Consider the following 25991-nt stretch of genomic DNA (forward strand, 5'->3'; position numbering starts at 1 on the left):
TCATTTACCCGTTTCTTCTATACATTTCATATAGAAAGTGCAGTAACAGAGGGAGACTGTCTTCTGTAAACCTGTCTAGTTGACCTTCAATAATTGTGTTTGCTCGCAAACGAAAAAAAAACCGACTTCAATTACATCGACGAGTAATACAACGTAGATCGACGAAAAAACAGTCAAGTAACAACGCATTATCAAAGATTACTCAAAAAGTAGTTATCAGATCTCGATGAAATTTAAATGTGACCACATGATAAACATCGGCTTTCGATTAAATTAAAAATCATTAAAATCGGTACACCTAATAAAAAGTTATTGCGGATTTTCAAGAAGTTCCCTCGATTTCTCTGAGATCCCATCATCAGATCGTGGTTTCCTTATCATAGTACTAAACTAGGGATATCTCCTTTCCAACAAAAAAAGAATTATCAAAATCGGTACACCTAGTAAAAAGTTATTGCGGATTTTCAAGAGTTTCCCTCGATTTCTCTAGGATCCCATCATCAGATCCTGGTTTCCTTATCATGGTACTAAACTTGGGATATCTCCTTTCTAACAAAAAAAGAATTATCAAAATCGGTGCATCCAGTAGAAAGTTATGCGGTATAATACAACGTAGGTCGACGAAAAAAGCGTCAAGTAAAAACGCATTATTAGATATAGCTCGAAAAGTAGTTGTTAGATCTCAAATAAATTTAAATGGGACCAATTGGCACACACCACCTTTCGATTAAAAGAAAATTTATCGAAATCGCTCCACCCAGTAAAAAGTTCTGATGTAACATACATAAAAAAAAAAAAAAAAAAAAAAATACAGTCGAATTGAGAACCTCCTCCTTTTTTGGAAGTCGGTTAAAAAGTGCTTATTTTCAGCCTGCTTTGAATAAATGACTTTATGGTGATTCTGCTGAATTAAGTCATAAGTTACTGAAGCAGATGGATAAAGTAATGAATAAGGTATACAGAATATGGTAAAAATACATACTTATAGGACTTCTCGAAGACATAGATGAAGCAGCTTAAAACTTATATAAACACATTTTTTAATTGTCTTGCACATCTCTGAAATGAATTAACGATACAATTTTTAAGAAGAAAATCCACAACTCCATTTATGACTTTTTAAAACAACTATTAACCTCGCCAACATGATCAAATTTAAATTATTTATATCCAAAAAAGGATTGATGATGATGTTTTTGAAATCTCATAGATGGCGCTGCTTTAAAATTCTCTTGATACTACTTATATTCATTTATTATATTTATTGGCCTAAGTTACTTATATTGCGTGATTTTTATAGTGTGAAGCTAACTTATAGCATGGTTATTAACATAATAACAACAACATTCCAATATGCGTCGTTCACTGCTCGTTCCCCGTAGGTGATAGCGTGATAATATGTAGTCTATATGTTGACCCAACTCCTTAATTATATTCGTGCCAAATTTAAAGTAAATCCATACAGTACTTTTTGAGTTTATCCCGGACATACATACAGACAAACAGAAAAACAGACAAAAATTCTAAAAACTATATTTTTGGCTTCGGTATCGATTGTAGATCACACCCCAAGTAATAATAATAATAACAAATACTCTTTATTGTACACCACAAAGAAACATTAAAAAAAGTGATACATACAAAGAAAGATGTACAAAGGCGGTCTTATCGTTAAGAGCGATTTCTTCCAGACAACCTTTAGGCATAAGACATAGCATAGAAAAAGAGAAGCGGTAGGGAAGTGTACAAACAGTTGATAAAGAATTGGCATATAGTTAACAAGCAAAATGATATTAGAAGAAGTAAATATACATACATATACACATACATATATAAACAATATACATACATATATAAAAATAGATATATACATATATACAAATAAATATATACACATATATACTACATAAACAAAATACTACATAATATTTTATGGAGATGCTGATGATATTTATGAGGTATTGACTATTGGTTTTGACTTTCCTACAATTTTATTAAATGTATAGATGTAGCTACTTGTCACTTTAAATATTGTGACATTAATGAAAAATATTTCAACACACGCTAAAGACAAGTTTATAGAGGTAGATAATCTTAACGACACATTACATATATGTATGTAGTATTTTACGACTCTTTAATCGCGTACGTATGTAAATTTTTGTATGTATACTTTATGTACTCTACCAGTTTTTTTTTTCTTTTTTATGTTTGTTGAATTTGTATCCTTTTTATTTTAATGTTTTCACCAATTTTTAGAAATCTCGACACGCAATGAAAATCAAAATAGCTTTATTCAAATAGGCTCCATGAGCACTTTCGAAACGTCATTTTACATATATTTTTTTTAATATAAGTAATACACATCCACGGGATTTTTTTTCTTAAACATGGATTTTTTTTTTAATCAAGGTACTACAGTGTAAGGTTATTTTCATTTTTTATCATGTTCATTTTACACATTAAGACTTTATAAATAAATTATTAAATATATTTAGTATGTATTTACATATGTTTGTATATGTTTATGTAGGTATATACCGTTTAAATGTATGAATATTGTATTATATAACTACGTTTAGTATTATAAATTGATTTAATTACGTGTAATAAATTTACGTTGATGATTGCGCACTATTACCGACATATTTTTGATATACTACTTTTATTAAAGGTTGCCTGGAAGAGATCGCTATAAGCGATAAGGCCGCCTTTGCATACATTACTTGTTTTTGTATCTAATCGTTCTGAAATGTATCTTTTTTTGTGTGTGCATTAAAGTTTAATAAATAAATAAAATAAAATATTTTTGTAAAAGTAAAGCTACCACCGATTCGGAATGTAGATTCTGTAGAGAAGAATCGGTAAGAAACTCCGCAGTTATTCTTTTGAAAAACAATGTATAAACAACTATTGCGGCTGTAACATCCCACTGCTTAGCGTGAATCTCTTTCTCGTTGTAGGTGAAGGATCGAAGCTTAATCAACCACGCTCATCCACTGCGGGTTTCGATTTTAATTTCTTGGACAATACTGTATTAAGTAATATATATGTGAATATATCTAAAAATCAAATACAAAGACAGAGTTACTTTTATATTGATAAAACACTTATCAAATTAGATTAGGTATCTAATATTTTGTTAAGTTAATAAAAAGGAAACAATCTTGAAGAAGATCAACTCAAAATTATCTCGTATAATCTTATCTTAAGTTTAAAACATTATAATGTATTAAGACGTAATCTTCGAGAATAAACAAAGATTGATAGTGCACCGAACAGTCCACAAGTATATTAGTCTAAGATACGAACTAGACGCGATCTTCACCCATCTGCTTAGTAGATAAAAAATGAAATGATCATCATACTTTTTTGTATGTATTTATCTTAATAAATCGCGAAAAGGTTGGCTGGAAAGTTCCAGGCCAGACTACATTATATTCGCCAAAAAACATATAAACCAGAATTTTAGCAGACAACACTGTGTCATCGTATTCCCAATGAAACAGTGCTCATTTTGATGTAATATTTGTTTATTAAACATTTGGGTGAAAGTAACTAGAATAATATACTCGTATATACCTGTTTATACTACCAACCCAGTAGTTATGCCAGGAAAATAATGGATAACCCAAGGTTTGCATTTTCTACAGGCTTCATACTGTCAGTAGGTATTAAATTTACTCTTCAAATTCGTAGGTGTATCTTTAAATAAAAATTTATTTTTCAATTTTGAATTAAATATAACCCTGCCCAGAATTGTTCATAAACTCTTTCGTGATTATCTTTCTAATATACCAACTAAATATATAATAATTTTCATCCATTACGCATTTATCTAGTTCGTATCTCCTATTATGTGTATTGTTTAGTTGAGACTTACTCCGTCTGCTGGCCAGGTGAAAGTTTAGGGTCTGTAAGGGGATTATTGGACAAGCTTAGGCTATAGCCATACGTTACTGCATGCGTTCATTGCTTAATTTAATAATGAAAATCTTTGGCGATTTATGTTTTTAATTATCTGTTTTGTTTTGTGTAGAATAAGCATTTTGAATGCCGTTCTTTTAATCCATGGAAGTAGAATATAGTTTAAGTAACAATAATATGCGAGAGATCTCGCCACGTTTCACTTCCTATGTTATCAGGACGGTTGTACATGCATTCGATATTTATATTACTATTACCTGACTTGGCCAACTTCCTTCAGCCATATTTATCCATTAATGTACAGATAATTTAATTTATTTTTCTATCTATGGTAATTTATTATTATATTATATTATTTTACAAAACAATACCACTACATAAGTCAACAAAGTTTTCACTTATCTTTAAAAGATGAACACAATAAAAGATAACAAATTCCAAGGGACAAGAATAAAAATGTGAAAATAATAAAATAATAATAAAAATAAGAAAGTTGAAAGTCAAACACTAATTTATTCATTGACAAAGATATCATATATGAAATTTATATAATAATAAAAAAAATATATACGATATATATTTTTTTAATTGTCGACAGCAAAAGAAAGAATAATTATCCAATTTGGTACAAGTCAAAGTTATGCGCATACATACATTTCAGCGGTTCATTTTTCTTTATACAAATATATAGAAATGTAGATATAGAAAGACATACATAGAGATAGATAAATGGAGAAATATTTAAAAGTGAGCTCAATCAGTGACAATGTCAACAACGACTCCCCATTATAACACATGATTTACACATCACGTCAGGTCGGACACGAACGCACGCGATTAGCTTGTAGTTGCTAGGTTTCAGCATCCGGCACGCCACGATTTATCCGCTAAGTAGATCATCGCTCACGAATGCGACTCACGCGAAACTATTGAATCCCTGTCATACAGCCATATCTATTTTTTTAATCTCGTTAACATAATACCATGTTAGGTGTTTTATGATTTCCTTTACACTCCTCTTATATATTTACTTCTAACGATTTTAGCGATCGATTTTCATTTACATAGGTTTACAAGTCAAGTACTTATTAATAATGAACAAAACAGTTGCAAACCAATTGTTGTCCTAATAAATCTCGTAATTACCAACATTAGGTATTCTACTAGACAACCTACCAAGCGCTAGTAAACATTCTACTTTCGTATTATATACATAAGTATACGACGAGTATGTAATAATTTAAGCTATTTTGTAAAGTATACGTAATTTTTAATATATGAGTATAAAGCTATGATCCCGTCAGCCTGTCACGGTACTTACCAAACTTAATTCTCAAAGTCTACAGTTAAAATTCACACTACTCGTACGGTTCTTGACATCCCACCCTTTGTTAACTGAACTCTTTTCAAGAGCGCTTAGATCGGCTAAGCTTTCGCCCCCTCTCCTTCACTCGAGGGAGGTTAAGTATCTATCTTTCTCTCTCTACTGAGCTAATTGCTGTTTTATGTTAGCTAATGAACATCGTACTCGGCTTCGCAATTTACAGAACAAGTTCTTCAGACGATTAGCGTCCTAGTTAGAAGTGTCTAATCTTCTCTATTGTGAGATGTATATGAAGAAAACGATTTACAAGTTGTAATGAATACGTACTACGTCCATGGGTTATTTTATTTGGGACAAAAACTTTTATTTTTAAAGCCAGACTACAACGAAATTGTAGAATTAATTGTAATTATGGTAAAGAAAATAACTATTCATTAGTGATTTGCTTTGTAACTGTTGATCTAATTTCTGCAATTTTCAATTTATGATTACTTTACATGAAGAACTAATATAATCGAGTTAAATGTAGCATCGTGTACTGGTGACTGTGAAAAATTCTAAAAATGGATCATAGCAGGTTGACAGTTCTGTTCAATTTAAGTCCTAAGAAAATAGGCAATTTTTTGAAAATTACGACTTGTGGAAACATAGTAAATCTAATCGAAAGAAAACAAAAAAAAATATATATCTCAAAGTATCAGTAATTATAACCTCAATATATCAATAAAGGAATGTGACTATCTATAATAATCAAGACAACATTTATTTTATTTAACATCAATAATCTTTAATGTGCAAATATTTTATAAGTATGATTAATTCAAAGTAAAATTAGGCATGAGATAATATACCGTAGTAACTCGATTAACGAGCTAAAATATTTCTAATTAATACGCGCAATAACTTGTTGAAGAATTTTTGTCTGAACCGAGCGATCGTAAAAACCTTTTACTCCTTTTAATCGAATCTAGAAAGTATTTAAAAAATATATTACATACTTTCTCTTGCCTCATTCACTTAGAATTTAACTAAGCTAGACTATTATTCGCTTTTGTCCGATTCGATACATATCTCCAGTTATTAATAAAGTCCAGCGTCAAAGCCTGGGATTAAAATGACCACCGGACCGCGTCGGAGAGTCCACGGCGAAATCTCGCCTAATCCGGGCGCAAAATTTAAGCATAGGTGCTAACCTCGAACTACCCTCGAAATCTCACCTAAGCAACTTGCCGACTAAAACTATTGAAAGTTACTTTACGTTATTACCGCGCTACAGAAATTTAGACTATTTTAAAGGTTTACAACTTTTCCCACTAAGCTAAGGTTGTTAAGAGATTATTGAAGCAGAAATATCTATATAATTTTCCAAAGCCTCCGCTTTACGAAAGTACCCGGATATTCACATGTAGATTCGATACCCGTAAAGGTAATATTTAAATTTCTATATACTTTTTTATCTTTTTATGCTAGTTGCGATTCCTTTGTTTTTACTGAGCTATCTCGATTGTACGAAGTAATTTGTAACTAGTACTAGTTGTTTTATACAAAATAAAAATACAATGAAAAATAAAACATAGGAGTTTATTTTGAAATTTATTAGAACAGTTTCACTCATCTTAGTCAAAAAGAGCAGTGAGGCAAAAACTATTTAATATCGTGTTAAAGAAGCATCTCACAAAGATGGATGGTAAAAGCATCGGCACAAAGCAATCTCGGGACGGCCGCGCCGACATAGAACAAGGATTAATTATTATTTTAACATTTCACTCGGTTTTTTAACGCGCTCACGAGCAAGTCAAAAGCATTGCTTTTTCGCTTGAAAAGTTGCTAAATAATTAAGACGCCGTCTTAACGACAACGTTTCGACGTCTACCGCTTCAGTTTTTGATTTTTCACTCAGCTCCTAAGGAAAAGTATTTTATTTTTTATTTAATAAATGGAGCTTCTTAGAAATACAATCGATTTGTTTTAACAGACATATTAAATGTCGCGTTCTATATTTAATGCATATCAAGTGATAAAATTTATCAAATAGTTTTCAAGCGTCGACTGTTCTTGTATACGTAGTGTATGTAGTAACTTTTTACGGCTGTGTAATTTTTAAAATAAATCTTAATAGTCCAGAAAAAGTAGCGATTGTTTGATATTCATTCATTTGAAAGTTCGCAAGATAGGACAGGCAATAAAACAATGTTTCTTTTAATGTAGATTAAAATAGTGTTTTTTTTTTCTTGTTTTCTTTAGGTAAAACTCTGCCAATTCACTGCGTAGTGGAGGCTGTTGGGTCTTTAGAAGAGGGAGTTTGGAGAAGACGTGCGGTTGTGGAGACCGACAGCTATGTGATCATACCCTCGACCACGGCCTTCCACGAACTTGTACCAGCTGCCATGATGAGACTTGGCTATCCCCACGAATTGGTAGCTTGCGCTAAAGGTAATGATTTTTTTATTATTTTAATAAATGGGGTAAATCTGCACAGCTTCAGCCCATATTTATTACCGATGGATCGAATATGGAGCGCTTGGTAAAATCAAATCAAATCCCCACCAACACACTTCCGATGATATTATAACTATATTGTATTATACTAGAGCATATTTCTAATTATATATATATTTTATAAGCTTTTATTTAAATTGCAATGTATGTATGTATGTATATATGTATGTATGTATATATGTATGTATGTATGTATGTAGGTATGTATGTAGGATAGTAGGGTGGATGGAATCTAGCAACTCAAACTTGAAACAAATGTCGTCAACCGATTGAGCTGAAATTTTGTATACCCGTTTATATTGTATGACAATGCATGGAAAGTTGTGTAACGTCATTCTAAATCCAATGTAGCGGACTTTTAAAGACGGTGGACTAATTATTTTTAATGCACTCCTACAATATACCTATAGAATAAAAGAGTTTGTTGAGAATAACTTGAAAAACAAAACGTTTCTCTAAATCTAATATGGCGGATCTTTAAAGATGACGGACTAAGCTTTGTATAATTTCCTATAATACGGGTATCAAATAAAAAGATTTGCTGAGAATACTAGACAAAGACACCTGTCCAGCGATAAGCCAAAGTAAAAAATGTAAATCCTATGATTTTGTAAGTTCTAAACTGCCAGTGTCACTATTAATAATTCAATTTTGAGGAGACTTACCAATCACTATCTCATTTTAAATGATTTTTAACTTAAAAATGTATATTTTTATTAGGTTCGGTGGTACTCAACAACTGGAAGCCACTACCTTTAGACCACATATCTGATGGGCCAATGACGACCGTTGGAGAGGTACTTGGAGAGCTCACAACTGTAGCGACCCTGAGGATCCAGTTACTAAGACCTAGGCCGACTCCGCTCCAGGACATCAAAGATAAGATGCTGAGCCTGTTACTAGTGCAAAGCAGACCGTTGCTTATTTCCACTGGATGCCCTTTAGACGAGGTAATTTATGTATTTATTTCTCGATACATACACTTATATTTTTATATTTTTATTATTAATGTTTTTTATGTCAATTTTTTTTGTATACCACATTTTAAAAATCTGTAAATCGTCTTCAAATATATAATACCAGCTGTGCCCGCGACTTCGTCCGCGTGGAACTTAACAAAAAAGTTATTGTTCAGTTCGTAGAGTTATAAAAAAATATAATATTCTAAAATAAAAGTAGCCTAAGTTACTCCTAATTACATCAGCTATCTGTTAGTGAATATCCCGTCAAAATCGATCTAGCCGTTTCGAAGATTAGCCGGAATAAACAGACAGACAGATAGACAGACAAAAATTATAAAAAAAAAATATTTTGGTATATGTACCGTGTATAGATCCATATGCATTTAGTAAAAAGCGGTTATTTTATTTTTTTCAAATAGCTTAATAAAAATATACATACGTTTTTTACGCAATTTTTGAAAAGGAAAAGGACGGACTTTTCCCCAAATAAGATGTTTAGTTCAATAGTGCGATCTAGTCAAACATACTCAATTTTTGTCGGTAGTCTGTGTGTTTGACAAATCAATTTAATTTTATAAATATTTATACAATATATAAAAACCTAGACCGACTTAGACCAAAAACTGTGTCTATAGTACTTTTATAATAAAATTCATAAATAATTTATTGTAATCGAAATAGTATGCATTGCTGCGTAGGTAATAAAAATATACAAGCATATACGAAGATAACAAAAAGTATAAACATGAATTGAAACATTGGGATTAGCGAATTACAGTTAATAAACAATATTTCTATGACCTAATTTTTTTTAACATATCATTTATGTCGTGCACCATGCATTTGACTTAAAATGTATTCAAATAGTCATAACACTAAACAAATATCTGTGAATATTACGAAAGCTAGCGTTAAAACCGAATTCTTGGCGACAAAGCTCATTCGGTACACTGAGCTGAGCCAGATTCCCTCTGTCTCGGCAATGTTACGTTCTTTAATACCTGAATATAACCCCGACCTGTACACAATACACCCCCGATAAACCTCCCCCTTATTAACGGGAAACTCATTGTTTTCAATATTTAAGCTGCTGAATAACTGAATGTAACCAATTGAAACATTTACAGTGGTTATAGGATTATTAACATTGGTATGTTTAACTATGATGTTGTTTGTGATAAAGTTTTTGTTTCAAATTATTTGTATACATACGAATAAAATATACATATTCGAAATTAAATCTTTATTTACTTGTTAATATAAATATATTATTGGACAGTATTTGTATTTATTTTACACATTCAATAAAAACTAATTCGCATTTTTTTTTGTAATGAATTCCCGTTAATAATTTGCCCTTATTAACGTAAATACTAAGCTATTTTCATTAATTACGTCTAACATCTTAAAAGCTCGACTTTTAAGCATTTCTCAAAACATCACATAAACGCGCTCATCAGACTGGATTTGAAGAACTCGCGATGAAGACAGATTATCAAAACTCTCTCTAAGTAGACGTACAATTTCGGAAGTCGTTATAATTTGCAAGGTTACGTATAAGTCCCTGCTAATAAGGATCATCAAACGAGGGAAGAATTAAGGAAGCATTTGTTTTGATGTTTGGGCACTTGCGTCTTTACTTAATGAAGTTTAATAGGAATTTCAACGATAATTATTTCTTTGCGCGTTCTGTATTTCAAATATGATGATAAACGCGTGAAAAATATCTATACTAATATCATAAAACTGAAGAGTTTGTTTGTTTGCTTGAACACGCTAATCTCAAGAACTACTGGTCCGATTTGAAAACTTTTTCCAGTGTTAGATAGCCATCATTCATCGAGAAAGGCTATAGGCTCTTTTTTCTTAAATTAACGTGGGTAAAACCGCGGTGCACATCTAAGTAGTTAATAAAATAATAATAGAAATTTATATATTTACCTGCTTTTGATATTATGACAAACTTTGATAATAATTAATAGCTCTAAGAATGATTTACCATTAAAGAAATTATTATATTTACCTACACTCCAAAATGTAAGTATCGATATTACTTGGTACTAATCAATAATCATGGCGGGCTTTGTAGTTAATTGTCTCTGTGTGAGCAGTTTATTTCTTGTGATTTACTGTTTTATTTTAAATGAGCACATCTTTTCTATATTTTGAATATCTAATATATAAAATTCTCGTGTCGGTGTTTGTAGTTAAATTCCTCCGAAACGGCTTGATCGATTCTCATGAAATTTTGTGTGCATATTAGGTAGGTCTAAGAATCGAACAACATCTATTTTTCATCCCCCTAAATGTTAAGGGTAGTCCACATCATTTTTTTTTAATTTTTGATAAATTATTTATTTTTAATTTTTTTGTGATACAACATTAAAAAATACATACAACCCTAAATGTTCAACCCTCTACGATCAAATAAAAAAATATAGCGATATTTTATTTGTTACTTATAAACTTAATTTTTTTGGCAAGATTTTTATTTTTATTTTGTCATGACTTAGAATAATTTTTTTTATTACTCTTAATTTTCCACCTCTCTCCGATCAACCCAAATCAATTTTCGATCGCAATTTTTTATTTTTTATTATTTTTAATAATTTCCTTTAATTATTCATTGTCTACAACGCTTTCGATTATAAGTAAATCCCCGCACACTTATAGTAGATAGTTTATTGGCAAACAACGTTTGCCGGGTCAGCTAGTAATAATATATAATTAATTATATAATTATAAAAAATAATTGTTCCTAATTAATTTCATACAAGTTTAGTAGTAATAAACAGATAACGCCGTGAGTAGTAAAATAATAAACAGATGACGACGCGTTGGCGCAACGGTTAAAGCTATGGATTGTACCTGTTGCGCTGGCAGTTGCGGGTTCGATCCCCGCACACGCGCACATTTGTATTGGCCATACAGGTGTTTGCCGTGGTCTGGGTGTTTATGCAGTCCTTGTGGGTCTCCTCACCGTGTCTCGGAGAGCTCGTTAAGCCGTCGGTCCCGGTTGTTATCATGTACACCTGATAGCGATCGTTACTCATAGTAGTATATCCGCCAACCCGCACTGAAGCAGCGTGGTGGATTAAGCTCTGATCCTTCTCCTACATGGAGAAAGGGGTCTATGGCCAGCAGTGGGATATTACAGGCTGAAGCGTAAACAGATAACAAACTAACAATGCCTACATATTTGATAGTATAATATAATAAAGGTAAAATATGTTTATGCTACTTGTGGTGCTACTGCGTGAGTAAATAGTTTTTAGGAGCACAAAAACAACATTATTGACAATAAGTACGCCTTAATTCCCGTATGGAGATAACTATTTCACAAGGCACTTCTGTCGATGTAATTCAATAGATTTTTACTTTTAAAAATGCCAGCAAACCGCAAGTATATAACCTTGAAATTCTACTATCCTGTCTAGGCGTGTTTTTTATTTATTTAAATCTGATATAGCTATTTTTTAATTATTTCAATATTTCGAAACGACTAGTTGTTGGGAGCCTTGGTAGTAAATTTAAACTTGTATGTTGTTTTTTAATTAATGTTTTGTTGTTTAGTACTAAATAATAATATATAAATAAATATCTTTAACATACACGCAGTGTCTGTTTCTAAGTTAAACATGTTAATGCTTGTGTCCGTATATATATAGTCAACACCCGGTAAATGTAGCTACATATTTCATTTTCCGATAAATGTACTTGTAAATAATACATAAATACATACACACACACACACACACATTATAAGTAGTATCAGTGTACTAAGAAAGAGCAATTTGTCGACGCGATGAGCATCTTCCTCACGCGAGATCTTCATACATAATAAATTTAATTGAATCTCAGACTCATCCGCGCTTCAGAGCCTTGTTATATTTTCTAAATATCCACCTTGTTGGAAAGGGTTGGTATGGATCACGTGAAATGCTGAGGCGTATTCTATAGAAGGCAAAATATATTAAAGTGTTGATAGAAAAATAATTTAAAGTATTGAGTTATTTAATGTATTGTTGCGGCATTGTAGTTTGAAATATTCTAATTTACTCTTTTTTCCTATATTATCGAGAATTTACGATACAATTTCCTAAAAAAAAACCTTAATAATAATTATTATTTTTGCAATTAATTAATATATAAAAAAAAATAGATTGTAAGAATGTAAATCCGCTTCCGCTAAAACAGAAAAGTGGCACGTTTTGCCCTCGTCTTACTAACTTGAGTTAGAACGAAAGAGGGTTAAAAGGAGTTTTAGATGTACGAACGCTTTTGATCTTATTAATACCATAAAATAATGCCGTATAATCTTATTAAGCGCGAGGTTAGCGCTCAATTGGGTCTCTATATTCTAATAACCTGTTTTAGGTTATCTGTATTAACTTACAATCTTCATGAAATTGTATTTACATAAAAAATACATTAACATAAATAAATAATAAACGACGCTTGTTACGAATAATAAATTTAAAAGGCGCAAACGTAATAAAGTTGTGACTAATGAACAAAAGGGTCCATCGAGACTAGATAATCAAACACCTCAAACGTCGAAGTTAGTTTAAACGGCAGATGAACTCGCTTCTATGATATTATGGTAATTTATCGCACTTCAACTTGCGCTACTTCGATTTTAATTCCGAATAAACTTTTAAGACGTTCGGGGAATACTTTGCGGAAGGGTTATAAAGACTCCAATGAGGGATCACTTTTGAACCATAAATCTACTTAAGGACTTCTTATATTTTTATAAAAGTGCATTTTTTTCGAATAAAAGTATTTTTTTATAATGAATAAAATTTAGCATGTAAAATACAGCACCGTTTATATCAGATAAAACTAAGTGCACTGTATTAGTTTCTCCCAGTAACTGTATTTATATAAAGGTCTGTTCGCAATTATATACCTACCGAATTACGTACAGAGTCAAATGACAAGTGACAAACTTATCACAGAGGCGCCAGCTCTTGTAAATCTTACGCATAGCTGAAGCAGACAATATCTGAAAACAAATATGACCGCACTATTTAAAAACATAAAACAAAGAAGCGGATTAACGTATCACACGAGCTAGGCGCTAATGCCTCTGCGGTGACATGATTTATAAACGCAATCTGGATGTGTAATACTTACTGTTTTACCTACATTTCATTTGGCAATTGTTGGAACTGACAACTCGCTTGACGATATAATCACTGGCATTGTTCTATGTAATCTCGTGATACGAACAGTCACTTGCATAACAGCAATACAAACGAACGGCTATAGTTTTAATCTTGCACTTGATTTCTTTATCGATTAGTTTACAAATTAACAATTTACTATTACTTATGTTTCATATTAGTTAAAATATTATTGTGTATTAATTTACATGTATAATGATATGAAGTAAAAACAAGTACATCTAGTTTTTAATTGAAGAGAAAAGGCTACTAATCAAGCTTCTGTCGAAACATTTGAGTCCAACCACTTAGCCCATATCGGTGTGCCGGCTCTATGTTAAGGCTTGTGGGTGGATGCTAATTGCAAAGACGCCCTTCCCGCTCATTGTTTTAGAGCAAACCATGATTGAAGTTTCGGCGGCGGCGGAGGAGTGATGTGCACTAACCACCGTGTAAACATCTTCTCGCATCTGAACCGCATCGGCCGCTCGTGCATGACACATACATTAACAACCTTACCGGCCTAATATTTTCATAATCTAATGGCGATGTTCTGTGAAACAATGTTTCGTTCGTTTATTCAAATAATTATCTCTGTGCCTGTTACTGGTTAGACTGACCTCCTTAAAATCGTCTAAATTGTTTACTTTTATCTGTTGTATTTTTGTGTACCTACGTTTTCTTTTAGTGTGTGTTACGAAATATTGAATGTTTTTATTTATTGTTACAGGTGACACTGACACAAATATGTCGCGGTCAGGATAGATCATCCGGTCCGCATAACTTTCATGAACCGAGTGAAGAAACTCGTCGTAAATTTGAGTCATGGTGGAGTGCTCAAGTTTCTCCGCGTCCTCCTCCATTTAGCCCTCGGCGCTATCCATCCCCTAAAAATCGTTCACCCAATATGGCCACCCTCCCAGACCATTTACATCCAGCATTACAAACTGTTCAGAATCAATATCCAACTCAAAAAACGAGGATGAGGACAAGTTTTGATCCAGAACTAGAACTGCCAAAGCTACAGCGCTGGTTTTCCGAGAACCAACATCCGAGTAGACAACAAATTCAACAATATGTACGAGAATTAAACAATTTAGAATCAAGGCGTGGAAGAAAACCGTTAGATGTTAATAATGTTGTTTATTGGTTTAAGAATGCTAGAGCAGCTCAAAAACGTGCCGAACTACGCAATATTAGTGGGCTCGGAGGACATTTAGGGGTGAATGGCTTCAACAGTAGAAGTCATAGTCCAAGTAATGGGTCAATATTGGTCGGCAATGACAATTATAGTTCTCACGAGCACAGCTCTATGAAAAGTCCATTGCAACTGGCAGGTAGTCCTGGACGATATCCTATGTCCGTGATGTCTGAAGATAACTTGTCCAATGCTGGATCTGATTTGGAAGATGATGGTGGTGATTTAAATACAGATGACAGACCTGAGAGTCCTGATGCACCACTTTCGCTAATTACGACGAGGAAGAATAATAGCGACGACAGAGAAGAAAATGCAAAGGAATCTCCGAAGCCCCCAGATATAATAAAGGTAATAAATTTTTTAAATTTAATAAAATCGAACTGTCTAAAATAGGTATTTTTAACAACATATATCATTTATTGTTTCTTACAGGTTCACGATATAAAACAAGAACCCACAGATTTGTCTAAATCAGAAAACATATCGTCACCACAGCGATCTCCAACTCAAAATAGTGACAGTTTACACAATAATAACAATATTAATAATACAGAGAAAGAAAACGGCGGCGGTGACGATGCAGATATAGCTTCTGATGACGATGTTGTTCAAGAGCGTGATTATCGACAATCTTCACCACATCTTGATCGTTTACCATTTCCTATGGTTCCAAACCATCCTATGTTCGGCCATGGCATTATGTACATGAGTCAGTACATTGGTGGTTTTCCTGGCGTAGGAGGCGTTCCTACTGAAGGAGCTAGCGGATTAAATTTAGCTCTGGCTGGAGCATCTGATGAGCGACGCAAACGTAATCGCACATTCATAGATCCAGTATCAGAAGTCCCTGTTTTGGAACAGTGGTTCTCGATGAATACCCATCCCTCTCACAACTTGATACTTAAATACACCGAAGAGTTAAACAGAATGCCGTATAGGCAAAAATTTCCTAGGCTTGAGTCAAAAAATGTGCAGTTTTGGTTTAAAAACCGTCGAGCAAAATGTAAGAGACTGAAGATGTCTCTATATGAACCACCTTCTCCAGGACATTACTCTCATCCTGGACATCATGCTCTTGCAGAAAGAAAAATGGTCTGAAATTTTAAATATTCTACTTCTACATTTTGTGCTTGTGAAAACAAAGATTACGAAAGACTGAATACGAATCGTTTATGGTATAAAAGTGCCATGCTAGGGTGTAATATGACGAATAGTGCACGTTACAATGTAACAGGGGTTTCTAGAAGGACATCGGAATAGTTTACAAAATTATTTTAAATTGAAATAAATAATTGTAAATTATCATATAATTTTATTACAAAGGTCTGCGAATAGTTATTTTTATTTTTTTTTTCTTAAGTTATTTATATTTATTCTAATTGTTTTATTTACAAATAAAACCGCATTCATATGATATACATTACATCACACTTACCTGATTTAGGCGGTATAGTATTTGGATATACGTATATACTAACTTGAAATCACAAATTTAATAAACTGAATAAAAGTCTCCTTATTTTATTTTTTATTTTTTTACTTTTATTAAGTTAAAATAACATTAAACAAAAAATAAACAAACAAATATCCACTTAAAAACATCGTTTTTGCTTTGAATTGTCTTATTGATTTTTTCGTTTTCGTTAGTGAATTTTTACTTCGTCTTTACATAATATCATCCAGCAATTGTCCGCCATCGTAGTAACGTCCCGACAGCCTTGACAAAATTTTTACATCTCCTTTTTATCTTGAAGGAAACTTTCGACTTGATCCTCATTGTTATCGCTCAAATTTTTTGAGTCAACATTATAATGAGATTTCAAAACATTGATTTTCTAATTAATATCACAACTTAAGTTTTTATAAGAATTTAACATTTCTTGGATAATATTTTTATACTGAGTATATTTTTTCTCTAACAACTCTGGAACCACATTTTTAAAGGTATACTTTAATTTTTTTCTAATTCTTTACTGAGGTTGTTGTATTTTTTTAAATTTTGCATCCTTTAACAGTTTTCTCATGTCAGGTGCCGTGAAGATTCCTTCTTTCAACTTAATGTCGTCGTAGATGTTGGTGACATTTTTTCCGTCAACTTCCAATTTAATTCTTTACGCCAATCAGATATTTCCTACTGAAAATATACTGCTTTACTACTTACAAAAATAACTCGAAAATTTTATGTGCCATTAATATAAAACGTATAACAATGCAATTACCGCTACGTAGTTTCTTTACTATAGGTATAGGTAACTATTTATGGAAAATTTATTTTCTATATGACATATATAGAGAAAAAAAAGTGTGACATGACACATTAAAAAAGTTTATATGTACAATATAAAGGTCAACATTTACAAAATTCATATAAAATTCCCCCACAAACTTTTTCTTCGCAGACCTGTTTATTATTCGCTTCGAATAGGTTCATAATAAAATAAAAGATAGATGAATCTCAAATGTACATCTCCATTGTTTTGTACATTATTAATGCAATTATTAAGTTTTATTTATTAAAGTTACGGTATTTAAGGATTTAAATATTCATGAATAATTATTGTAAATAGTGACGGATAATCATTGTATGGAGATGCCAAAGCTTCCATTGGTTTTCACGTAACATGTAAATAGTGCATTTCAAAAGAATCAATGTTCTTACAAATTAATGTCTAATAATCAGTCATTAAATTACATAGATATAGAAATAATATTGCACATAATTATATATAAGTATGTGGATATAATAATACTTCTTTCTCTTAGGTATTTTATATAAGATATGACGTTGTATGTATTTAAGTAGGTGTTATGATAATGTAAGTGATATTAGAATATGTAATAACGACGCACATTCCTTTATCACACGATTACGTAGTTCTCAATCCAAAGATTGATTATATAAAATAAAATAGAATTAGCAAACTAGCAATAGTATTGTTTGATTACTTGTTTAATAAAGCGATGAAAGAATGACTTCGGATTTTATAACTAGAAAAAATATTATACAACAAATGTACGAGGCCCGTTACTGAGTGAGTTGAGTTACATCTTATTACGATTCGATTGTTGTTCTTACACAATCAGTCTGCTTAACTAGATTATTTTGTATAAAAGACACAATGTTACAGTATTTATGCATTTATCAATTGAGGCTGTTTTTACTTACGGTTTCTTAATTATATTCGAATTGTTTTATAGTTTTTAAACACATCACTAGTGGTAACCGCTATCAATTTGTTACGTTATTTCGATGTTATGCTTGTTTTGTGAAGCTGTGATGATATTTCCAAAAAATGTAAATATTTTATTAATGTTAAAATAAGGTTTTTATCATAAAAGCATGTCACTAGGCTTATGCGGTAAAAAAATAAGCATTTATTGCTCAGATGTCGAGAGTAATTGGCTAAATGTTTATTCCATTTAATTATTTAACAAAATTTAATAAATATAGTATCTATTACATTAAGTATATGTCTTTTATTTTCAAGTCTATCCTTTTATTAAATTAAATTTTAATTTTGTAATATGGTATATAAATTAATACCAGTATTATAAAGAGGTAATATTAAATTTTCTATTAGTTTGTATTTGATAAACTAAAAGAGTACTGAACTGATTTTTAAAATTATATCACCAGATCCTACGTTATCACTGAGTCACATGATCTATAGTTTAATGAAAGAAAATGGAATAGACAAAATTGTATGCATTGCGGCCGGAAAGCTTCTTTAATACTCACTAAAACTACATAAATATAGTTCATTATTTCAATTAAATATTCATAATTCGTACTTAGAAAATTTAGACAAAAAATCAGAACAATGTGGTTCTCTTACTAAATTCATTGATTGGTTGGGATAATTGGCTTTCCATAGTGTCAAAAATTTTTTGGTATATAATTTATCTGCCTAAGTAACGATCATTATAAGGTGTCTATAATATCAACTAGGACCGACAATTAGCATGTTTTCTGGGGCACATTGGAGAGTATAAGGACAAGCCCCGAGTGAGAATCGAACTCGCGACTGCCGGTGCTTAGACAATACACGAAGTAACAGGTATTGACCCGGATATTGAGCGTCCAGTGACAGAGTGGGGACCGCTTTGCCGCTTTTTAAATATAAAGAAGAAAATAGTTTTATTCACACTTTGATAACAATTTGAATAGCCTACACAAATATTTTTTGTGCGTTGAGATAATCCGTCAGTTATTTAACACTGTGCCAACGTGTCGTCTAAAACTGCAACCCTTTCATATGCGTATTGAGGAAAGTTATTTACACTCGTATAAAGTTAACAGAATGTTGCTGTCTATAAATGAAATTGAATAAAAGAAAGACTTCTGCTTTATTATTTATTTTAGGCCGGGCCTGCTTGAATAATGCAATCTGTAATACCTAATCTGTAATAATATAAGTAAAAATTTCTTTTTCATTATAGGAGAAGGCAATATGGTGGAGATGTATAGAATTTGTAGACATTAACAAATCTCAAAAATGTCGGACTGAAAAGTTATCTTTTAGACTAAAATAGATACAGTAACAGATTTCATACAAACATATTAGTTTCTTGAAAGACAGAGCGTAGATAAGATATGTGGAAATAGCACCCTCTTCTCTATAGCTAGGACAAACGGGCATTACTTTTATAAATTGTTATAAAAATTCTTGTGCATTATAAAACTTCTATAAATGTTTGTTACACACATAAATGAATTATGACAATCTTTACTAACTTTACTTACTACTACTAAGAATAACTTTAACAACAGTAAAATAAATCTAAATTAAACTAAATATAATTTATAATAGTTTTAACATAATATTAATAAAATGACAACCATCGATAAACAAATAATAACATGTGCCAATAGTTATCAAACGCAACGCAGACAACGGAAGAGGCGGCAGGAACCCAAATCACCTGTCAAACTGCAAGTCGTTCGTAATCGCAACCGATATCTACAGACGTCTTTGTCGCCGCATCGCCAGTGAATGACCGCCCTTATCACGTCTCAGTATTTCGGTTTAACTTTGGAATGAGATGTCTTAGTTTGGCAAGAATAGACCAAAATTAGGTGGTAGTTTCGAGAGATTTAATACAGTAGTATGTAAACTGTCAACAAACCTGAACCTACATAGAGAAATATGAATATGCCCGGTAGTGGTGTGTCGCAGAGTGTATCGATCAATCAAACGAAAGTAGAATATAAAATGAAGTAATAGAAAGCAACAACCCTTAAATACGAATGAAACTTCGATTTATAAAATATATATTATAAAATCAAACCGATTATTCTTCTTCGATTTACTATCATGAAACCAATACGATTCAATATTCTTCTTTTAAATAAATTACTAGAATATGGATATTAACAGTCATTTTTTCTATTATATATATATATTATATGACTAGATCGAAAAACAAGCATACGGCCCACCTGACGGTCAGCAGCTACTAGCCTATGGTCGCCCGCAATACTAAGAGCATTGCAAACGCGTTACCAACCCTACCCCCACCCTCTCTAGGAGGTCTGGCTAGCTATTAAAGGAACATAACACTACTTGACAGTGGTATTATTTAGCTGTATTCTTCTTTTCACGGTTGAGGTACTTTCTTAGACAGGCTATTCCAGATTTGAGCAGGATATATTCTACTGTGCTCTGCCTAAATGAAATAAAGTAGCTAGTTTATGTAAAAAGTAATAGTATACGTAAGACAAACATGTTAACGAAACGCCTGAAATATTTTATTTTATGATGTTGCTACAAAAAAGTCGCAGGCGCAAATAGGGAAAATTACAACAGTAAGTGTTTATGCTATTCTATTTTACCAGACACTGACGGTATTTTGACTTAGCATAGTATTCCTTTTAATTGGAAAAAGTCGTCTTAAAGTTAAAGTGTATCTTAATACATTTAAGTAGCATCAGCAAATGCTATGATAAATGTAAATCTAATGACGCTCGGTAAATCTATTCGTTTACGTGGCATACAAAATAATCCAAACAAGAGATAACTTATGGTGCCGAGCAGTGCGATTTTAGTTTTGATTCCTGATGACCGCCAATTACCAGTTTATAACGTGCACTTAATTTTTTTTTTCTTCAAAATAAGTAACCTTGGCTAATTGTCTCAAAAAATAATCTAAGAGTTGTAAATAAGAAAGTAATTTCACTAAAATGGAATGTGTATTAAACATTTATAACAGTAGTACTATTCAATAACCCGACAAAAGATTCTTAGGAAAAAACAAATGAATATTAACAATGTAATAAAGCAATAAATAAACGTAGAAATATAAATGAATATTTGCTAACCTAGACTCTACATTTCCTTTACATTTAGTGAGACATAACAATTGTGTCTTATAACATTCATATACAGTAGTCTGTTCCTAAGGTATGCAACTTAATGCTTGTGTTATGGGTAACTATCTGCTGATATAGGTAAATATTTTTTATTTTATTTTCATATATATACATGGAGACAATACATATATCTATAACAAATAAATAAAATTGGAATGTCTGTTTGTAATATTAAAATAATAACTTTTTACTATATGCATAATATTGATGTATACATTTATACACATTTTTGCCTGTCTGTCTATCTGCCTGCCTGCCTGCCTGTCTGTCTGTCTGTCTGTCTTTCTGTATGTTTGTTCCGGCTAATCTTTGAATCGGCTGGACCGATTTTGACGAGAGTTTCACTGGCAGATAGCTGATGTAATAAGGATTAACTTAGACTACTTTATCTTAGAAATTTATAAATTTCTTCTTTTTTTTAAATTCCACGCGGACGAAGTCGCAAGCACAGCTAGAAAATATATTAATACAAATATTACAGGAACACTAAAACGGGAATCAAACCCACAACCCGTGGAGCAGAAAGTCTACAGAGCTTATACATAAATAGGACATAGGACTTAATTGTGTATTTACTTATTAATAAAAACACAAAATAATAAGATCTAGACGTTGGCCGGTTCATGTTAATGTTGCGGGGTATTAAGTTTTAATCTAAACAAACTGCCGAGGCAAGAGGACCCGCGTATTAATGTTAGTTAACCGCGGATTATGACGTCCCGTAATGAAGTAATTTATTATACGCTGTAATGCAAAGACTAACGTCGTCATAGAAAATGTAGAGTGAACGAAAAAATAACAGTTTTAAGAAGTTGTTGGCTAGAATTTTAATTTATTATGTAATAATGCCGTTTTAAAACCCGTTTTTTATGTTAAATATGAATGCTCATTAATTTGATTAAACCGAATCGAGGAAATGGAGCTCTAAGAAACCAGCGGATGTACCTTATTTATGCCTTAACGGATATACCTATTTAATATATAACCTATTATATATATTTAATTAAAATTAAAATCAATTTAAAAACAATTCTTATCAAAACTGGTAGAGTTTGCCCAGCTGTGGCACATTTTCAAGCTGTTAAAGTATTCTTTAAACTAAAACATCTTAAATTTTTAGCTTACTAATTAACTACTGTAAATTTTTAATAGTAACAAAAATACAAAACTAATTAGGAACCAAAGATGCAGTACTAAAAGATACATTTTAAGAGAGCTATTAGCCAAGTGTCATCTAGCCAACGGACGTCCAAGTGGTCCGTACATTGCACAATAAAACTCTTAAGCCCGCCTGCTCGGAAGATTTACTCAAGCGACTTAATACACCGTCGTATCGCGTTAGACTACGGTCTGACTTCGTTTCTAGTTACAACCTATACTTTGTATTATCAAGCTTTTGTCGCAGTTTTTTTTTTTTTAAATTTTTGTTATTACTTAAATTGGACACTCGTCAAATATTGAGAAGTGTTTGTTTTTGACAGTATTAAATGATTATTATTATTTTATCATTTTCAAAGTTTGTGGTGTGGTCTTTTTGCTATACAAATGTAAAGTTATAAATATTTTTTGTAAATTTATTTAACTTCAAATGCAAGAAGAATTGGAGTATGTTTTAGCGCTTCCTGGTTAAGACTTAGCGTCATCACTCAGTAAATAAATGTACTCTTGCTCGCTTCAGCCTGTGTTATCTCATTGCTGGGCATAGGGCTCTTTCCCCTTCTAATTTCTCGGAAAAGAATCAGGACTTAATCCATCCATCCACGCTACTCCATTTCGGATTGGCGGAATGAAATACACATCTATGCTATATCTGTGCTAAGCGTTAAACTCGAAAAAGGTTGAACCAACTTCAGAGAATTTTTTAGTGAGTTTATGCCTAATATTTCAACTTTATGCGATTACAGTTTACAGGACAGGATAACGTTTATCAACTAGATATAAATACAAGTGTGTCGTCACTCGTCACATACATTTACTCGTATATCATCGCTAGCGTTTTGTAGAGTTAAAGGTTGCAAAGCTGTCGGCCGGCCCAAACCTTAGTTATGATATAACAAGGAATCGGCTAAGCCGAGCCTTACAGGAGACTTTATTAATTGACATGACATTTTTACCCTCGATGTAAACCAACAAGGGATGTTTACACAAAATCTCTAAAAAATACGAGTTCGTAAGCAAAATATTATCTTCTTAAGACCTCTCGAGCAATATTTCATTGATGGCATATTTGATATGAAAATTTTAAGTTACTTTTTTTTAGCATTACATAAACCGTTTAATGCTTACATTTATAAATGAGTGGTTGTGATTATATAAGTGTATTATTCTGTATAACAGAAAGATCAATTTTGTTCTGTGCATAACTTTTGTAAAGTATTTCTTGTAGCTTAACTGTAATGTTCTAAAGATTATTCAATATTAACTTCAATATTTCCTCACGACAGACATGACTACAGTTCCTTGGAAAGTCGTAGCTTAAATAATTTTGTATTTAATCTCGGTAACACATGCTTTCAACAATTTCCTGTAAAACCTGAGGTTATAACACACAAACAAATTCGCCCTTTAGTTTTTTTTATATTAAAAATTGTTACATACATAACTAGTTGACCCGATAGACATAGTTCCTTACATTGTAAACTGTGAAACGCGGGAAGTTTAAACAGAAGAAATTTTTGTATGAAGTCATACTAGCGTTATGGAATATACTTTTTAACGTAATCTCATACCAATAAAATATACCCAATTTTTTTTTAATGAAAAACGGTCGAACTGTTTCGAAGAAGTTCGACCAAAAACAACCTGACACGAGATTTATATATTAGACTAGTTCAGCTCGGCCTATTGCAGTCCACTCCTGGACATAGGCCTCTCCATGTTCGATTAATTAATTAGTATTATTATTATTAATTAATTAATTAATTAGACTAGATAAATTATAATTAACTAAATCTTATTAATAATGTAATAAATTTTGGTCTTTATACACTACAGAATATAAGTAACGATCTATGTAGTCTACCATAATTTAATAGTTATGATATAAATGGTATATAAAAGTACATAGAAACTCCTTGTAATAAGGCAGTGCAGGCGGCCATAACTCAGACTTGATCTCACATTGACTTAAGAAGATGAACCGCCTTGGATGTGTGCTCATTTTCCGACGCCGTAATAACTGCGCTTGCCTATTTGTTGAAAATATTATTTAGTGTGTCGAAAAGAAAATATTACCATTATTATAAAAATTATAAATAATAAAGTTAGATGTCTTAAATGACGTTTACGTAACATGTTGTATCTGTAATGGTGATAATTTACTAACTTATAAATACAAGTTACTAACTTATAAATACAAGTTAATTATTGAACTTATGTAAACAGCCTGTAAACCTTCCACTGTTTGGAAAAGGTTCACTTTGTATAAGAATTGTGGCCGAGCTAGATTGACCATGCTTATCCGGGGTATGTAGATAGACGTCGAGTATTAAATACAAGTAATAGCAAAATATGGCTAATCATTTTTAATCCGGAACCTTATGATATGTGCACAGAATAAGCTGACACCCTAACTAAACTATTATTTATGTTTTGAATAATACTAGTTATCCTTAATATATCCTACCTTATATTAATATCCATAAGTACGAATAGAAATCATTACTTAATATTCAGGCATTTTCAGGCTATTTACCCAAAAAACATACATAGCTACAGTGATACAAATGAAATGGTACAGAGAGATATAACTAAAATTAAAAGGGTCTCTAAAATCTAAACTAGTAAAAAAGTATGTTCCTATCTCAGAAGAACACAGTACAGGAGTATAAAAAAGTATAATCTTAAGGTAAATCTCCAGTTTCCTCAGTCCGCACGCTGTTTGTCGCGGGTCGCTCGATCGCTCAGCCGCCGGTCGGTGTAATCTCAAATCTCCCGCCGCCAATTTATTTTCATTAGCGATCATCCTCGGTTAATTTTATTCCCTATTTACCCAGAGGATCGGAAGATTTCGGGGTAGGCTTGTATGGAAAAGCTTTATTTTAGTTTTTTTTTGTGTGTAATGTATTTTTTGTTTATAAAGCACATATTGGAAAAGTGAAATACATAGTAATTAAATTATCCAAATAAACCAGCTCAGCATAAATGAAAATACTACTAGTATAGTACCTACTACTGTACTACATTTTTTCAGAAATAATACAGATGTAATTGCGTGGCCGAATTTTTGTTACATGAAAATACTAATAAAAAGAATGTATCCACATATAATTGAGTTGGTGGACAAGCGAGGAACCCAAGCACACGGGACACCATATAATTTCGCCCCCGTAAATTCTGTAAACCTCTTTTTCATTGATATTTGACCACTACGTAACCTACCAGAGTAGGAGAAAAGGGTGCGTAACGTACCCTAACCAAAAAGAGAAAAAATATAAAAAGTAAGACAAGCCATCTCTACGTTTCCCTCTCCCGACTCACTCCTCATTTCATCTGAACCGCAGTATCTACGAGTTGCTTAATTCATTTCCACGGGATAATA

General features: G+C 31.9%; 1 protein-coding gene across 1 annotated transcript in view; it reads left to right on the forward strand.

Moving 5' to 3' along the window:
- LOC123658147 (homeobox protein dve-1) overlaps window positions 1-16383 on the forward strand; it is an 81075-nt gene extending 64692 nt beyond the window's left edge. The window contains exons 3-6 of the mRNA XM_045593623.1: window positions 7496-7684; window positions 8471-8700; window positions 14611-15429; window positions 15514-16383. Coding sequence (XP_045449579.1) covers window positions 7496-7684; window positions 8471-8700; window positions 14611-15429; window positions 15514-16179 — 1904 coding nt within the window. The 3' untranslated portion in view covers window positions 16180-16383. The remainder of the gene's footprint in view (window positions 1-7495; window positions 7685-8470; window positions 8701-14610; window positions 15430-15513) is intronic.
- Window positions 16384-25991: the final 9608 nt, after the last annotated feature.

This window comes from Melitaea cinxia, chromosome 1 (assembly GCF_905220565.1).
Source record: "Melitaea cinxia chromosome 1, ilMelCinx1.1, whole genome shotgun sequence".
Classification (NCBI taxonomy): Eukaryota; Metazoa; Arthropoda; class Insecta; order Lepidoptera; family Nymphalidae; genus Melitaea; species Melitaea cinxia.